Source organism: Oratosquilla oratoria, chromosome 1 (assembly GCF_046742065.1).
Source record: "Oratosquilla oratoria isolate Oo_2021 chromosome 1, ASM4674206v1, whole genome shotgun sequence".
Taxonomy (NCBI): Eukaryota; Metazoa; Arthropoda; class Malacostraca; order Stomatopoda; family Squillidae; genus Oratosquilla; species Oratosquilla oratoria.
Window position 1 is genome coordinate 71,132,804 of NC_134777.1, and position 5,000 is coordinate 71,137,803.

Sequence of the window (5,000 nt, forward strand, 5' to 3'; positions counted from 1 at the left end):
GAGACTTTAGTTCTGGCGTGCAGGCGTCTGGTGTTAAACAGGCTGCCATCTAGCCGGTGTTGAATGCTTATGCCAGCATCTCCCCCCTAGGGCGGCATGAGTGAGGTTTATTAGGGCAAGTAAAAATATGTTAAAAAGAGCGGGTGCAAGGACACAGCACTTCTTAACTCCGGCCTTTACTTCAAACGATTCTGAGAGTGTGCCTCATACTTGAACCTGTGCTTGCATCCCTTCATGCAGGCCTTTGAGCACAGAGAGAAATTTGGGAGGGACTCCCATCTTTTCGAGAAGCAACCATAAAAGGAGGCGATTTACTGTGTCGAAAGCCTTCGTAAGATCGATGAAGGCGATAAAAAAAATCTTTCTTTTGTTCCCTGGCTTTCTCTTGCATCTGGCGCAGGCAGAACATCATATTGTTGAAGTTCTGTTGCCCTGGCTTGCCACCATTCGTTTTCCATTTGTCTCAGTTCCCTCTGCACCTCTGCTTTGATGTTGGTAAATCGTTTTTTCAAACCACTGGACTCGGGATTGTTTAGATGGGCATTATGAGCTTCTCTCTCTCTCTCTCTCTCTCTCTCTCTCTCTCTCTCTCTCTCTCTCTCTCTCTCTCTCTCTCTCTCTCTCTCTCTCTCTCTCTCTCTCTCTCTCTCTCTCTCTCTCTCTCTCTCTCTCTCTCTCTCTCTCTCTCTCTCTCTCTCTCTCTCTCTCTCTCTCTCTCTCTCTAATAGTTGGTGAATGCGAGAGGAGTTTTGGTCAAACCAGTCTTGATGGTGTTTTTGCTTGAATCCGAGTGTCCACTGCATATTTGTTTAAGTCGGAGTGAAGGTGAGCCCATTTGGTTCCTAAGTCAGGTCCTTGGTCATGCTGCATATAGCTCTCTGCAACGTTGGAGCGGAACTGTGTGCAGACTTCAGGATCTCCAAGGGAAGTGATATTCAGCTTTTTGGTGTGTAGCGCACGTCGTTGCTGAGGTCGAATTTCAAGGCGGATCTTGCAGCGGAGTAATCGGTGGTCTGTCCAGCAGTCTGCACCTCTCATTGCCTTGGTAACGAGAAACTCTTTTCTGTCCGACTGTTGGATTATTATATGATCTAGCTGGTGCCCATGGCCAGATCAGGGGTGTTTCCATGTATTATTGTGTTTAGTTTTCAGCTGGAAATTGGTGTTGGTAATGTGTAGTTGGTGTTCGGAGCAAAGTGTAAGGAGTCTAAATCCGTTGTCATTGGCTTTACCAACTCCATGCTTTCCTAGGACACCTGGCCAGATGGCATGCTCTCATCCAACTCTTACATTGAAGTCACCCATAAGGAGAACTCTATCGGTGCGATGGATTGCTTGTAGGCATTCGTTAAGAGAATTATAGAACTGCTCTTTTACACAATCCACTGCAGCAAGAGTAGAAGCATAGGCACTTATGATGGTGATGTGCTTTCCTTTGCTCAGAGGTACTCTCCATGACATTAGAGATTTGGCGCACCAGAGAGGTTTTGACTGCAAAACCTACCCGTAGAGTCGTCGCTCACCTTCAGGGAGGCCTTCCCAGAGGAAGGTGTACCCTTCTCCCTCTTCAGAGAGTGAGTCTTCACTACTCAGTTGTGTTTCAAAGAGCTGCAATGTCGATGTTGTAACGGCTAAGTTCGTGGGCCACTAATGCAGTTCCTCTCCTCAGGGTTGACGTCACTGTCGAGCAAGGTCCTAATGTTGCAGGTCGCAAATTGTAAGGTTCTTTTATTATTCTTTAGTCGGCTGCATAAGAGAGGTGTCCTGATAGCCTGCAGCTAACCATCCGGATATGGTGAAGTGGACAGTATAGATCACCTTTTCTAGATCCCTCCCCGGATTGGGGGAGCACTGCGAGCACTGCTCGTTACGTGGGGAAAACTTACAGTATGAATAATGCCATTGTTAGACATAGATACGATACAGGCCACAATGCTGACTGGAATAATTCTAAGATTATTAAATATGAAAACCATACTATGAAACGTATATGTTTTGAATCTGCTTTTATATCTCTCACTGATAATAGAAATAAAATAAAAAGGAATTTTTATAATAAATAAACCTTTAGCAATTTTAATAACAAAGTAACAAGCAATTTACGCAAATTGTGTTTACACCAGTTTCATGTTCGTTTCTCCCTGCAAGCTCGGGTTATATAAGGAGTCAGATGTTTGTCCACTATGTTATTTCTGAAGAAGCCCTGCTGGGCGAAACGTTAAATACATTGGATCCCATACTCTGCGTTTGGCTTCTCTCCTACAGTTGTATACAGCATTGTTTTCAGTTGCTTAATTGTTAATATGATATGGCAGGTTAAAGAAAGAAAATACTTATTATAGAGTATTCTTATTAGTAAACTCACAATAGGCATCTGCTAGAAGTGGTCGTAAGTACGTAAAATCCTTCATCGTTAATTAATTTATCAAACTCTTCCACAAATGCCTTAGCTGCAGGCGCATCATTGCTAGCAGCTTCACCTTTCGACAACACGTGGTGAATCTGGTAACGCTCTCGAAATCGACGAAACCACCCACCACTCGCTATGAATTCATGTGAAGCGTATTCTTCACCTGCACGTTCTTTCAACATGCGGAATAAACTTGTAGCCTTACTTTGCACTGCTTGCAACATCACTTTCACAATTCTTTGCCTATTATCTTCCAACCACGTGTATAGCAACTTTTCCATCTCTGCCATAACTGTCGTACGCGATGCCGGGTTGCCACAACTATCTTACGCACTGTGCTACCAGACATATACAGTAAACTTATAATAGGCATCTGCTAGATGTGGTCGTAAGTACGGGTGGTCGTAACTCGCGTGCGTCGTCCGTTCTCGGGCCACTTCTATTCATAATATATATAAATTATATAGACCATGGACTAAAATCTACTGTTTCCAAATTTGCTGATGATACAAAACTGTGCAGAATGGCAAATGATCACTTAAATCAATTAGATATTCAAGAAGATTCAGATAACTTACAGCAACGGTCTGAAAAGTGGCCAATGAAAATTAACACAAATAAATGCAAGGTAATGCACATAGGTAAAAATAACAGTAAGTACGATTACAAGCTATTTGGAAATTCGTTAACAAAAGTGGATAGTGAAAAGGATCTCGGCGTAATTATCAGTAACGATCTCAAATCATCCAAGCAGTGTATTTCAGCCTCTGAGAAAGCAAATAAGATTCTAGGACTGATTGCGCGATCTTTTGACTTTAAAAGTCCATCACTCATTAACAAGCTATATAAATCGTTTGTTCATCCACATTTGGAATATGCTGTTTCCGTATGGTCACCGAAGCTCATTAAAGACATTGACAGATTGGAAAAAGTACAACGGCAAGCCACAAAACTGATTCCAAATATCAAAAATAAATCATACGAAAATCGACTAAAACATATGAATCTGTTTCCCCTAAAAAAGCATAGACTCAGAGGTGACTTGATACAGGCCTTTAAGATTCTAAAAGGAATTGACAACATCAAAAGTAAAAAAAAATTCACACTGAATGAGAATCCGACAAGAAATAATGGTCTCAAACTGTCCGGAAATAGATTTAATTTGGAAGTGGGTAGAAACAACTTCGCCAACCGTGTAGTTAATGAATGGAATAAACTTCCTGCAGAGGCAGTGCAATGTAGTTCAGTTCAAAGCTTTAAGAATCATTTAGATAAACACCTAAGCAAGATGCTGTAATGACTATCATTTATTTTATATTATCTGTTTATTTGTTTTGTCATCATTTGTCCTTTTGTTTATTATTATTTGTTTGATTCTCATCTATCATTAGTTATATGTCAATTTATTATTATTTACTATTTACCTGTTTGTTCATTATCTAACTATACCTATGCATTTTTTCATGTATTTTATTTACTATTTATATTATTATAGTTTTTATTTATTCATTTATTTGTTTATCATCATTATGATTTTTCGCATCCTACCTAGATATGGACCAAAAGGTCTCCTGTCGGCATGCGCCGCCTTTGTAATCCTTTGTGTTAGTAATAATTGATCAAATCGATGGTAATAGAATGTGTAAAAAGAAAGTACCTGATGACGCCATGCATTGCCTCGTGAATCATTTCACAAATACGATAAAAACGTCTGCGCTCGAAATGGCAATACTCCAGCCACCAAGATTAATCTACTTATTTCCCACGCGCGTTTCCTCGCATGCACGAATCTTATTGTGCTTAATGTCCTCACCACATCAGCACATTTCATTTTCGCATCCTTTCTTGATCTCTAAGACTCATGGAAACGTCTTCTTCAACTGTATTCATTTCAGTTTCCAGATAAAAAGAATTAATGAATGAGGAGCAAAGGGAGTGTGGAAATCAGAGGTGGGTGAGGTGAGGTCGAGTGAAAGACGGAGAATGAGATGGATGGATAGGATGAAACAGGAGGCTTTCGATACATGTATACCTGTTGAACAGGGTAGAGTTGTAATGAGTTACAGTGATAAAGTATAACAACAGGAGACCTCTTGTTCCATAGCGAGGTCATATGAATATCTTTATCCAGGTCAATTTTAGAACTCTATTGTGTTGAACTACCTAGGTCGGGACCTCAGTCCCTTTATTGACGACGGGATTGGTAAAGTTGTTTCTATCTAAGTTAGATATACGTCCTAACAGCCTGAGACGACTATTTGTAGTCCGGGTAGTATTCAGCTTAAGAAATATTTTCATTCCTTTATTTTATTCTTTAAGTTTCCAAGGATCCCCTTGAGTCTTTGTGTTGGCTCTTTTAAAATTAGATGAAATGTGATCGTTGTTTAAGGAGGAAGCTATGAGAATAGGAGACAGAGGGTTTGTATGGTAAAAGCATTCTGGTAAGATTTTTGGTATAGTAAGAAGAGTACCAAATGGGCACGTGAGACGGTCATGTGAGTTTAAGTGAAAAAGGATGAGATGGAGTAAAAGAGAAGTGAAGAGGGTAATGAAGTTGAGAATTGAAAGATGTGGGTGGTAAAAAGATGGG

The 5,000-nt window shown here is 40.4% G+C and overlaps 1 protein-coding gene across 1 annotated transcript in view; it reads right to left on the reverse strand.

The window, feature by feature from the left end:
- LOC143028528 (uncharacterized) overlaps window positions 1-1,461 on the reverse strand; it is a 1,960-nt gene extending 499 nt beyond the window's left edge. The window contains exons 1-3 of the mRNA XM_076190766.1: window positions 1,291-1,461; window positions 760-1,071; window positions 1-86 (exon numbers count right to left, since the gene is read on the reverse strand). The exon at window positions 1-86 is cut by the window's left edge and continues 499 nt beyond it. Of these exons, the coding sequence (XP_076046881.1) occupies window positions 1-86; window positions 760-1,071; window positions 1,291-1,461 (569 nt within the window). The remainder of the gene's footprint in view (window positions 87-759; window positions 1,072-1,290) is intronic.
- Window positions 1,462-5,000: the final 3,539 nt, after the last annotated feature.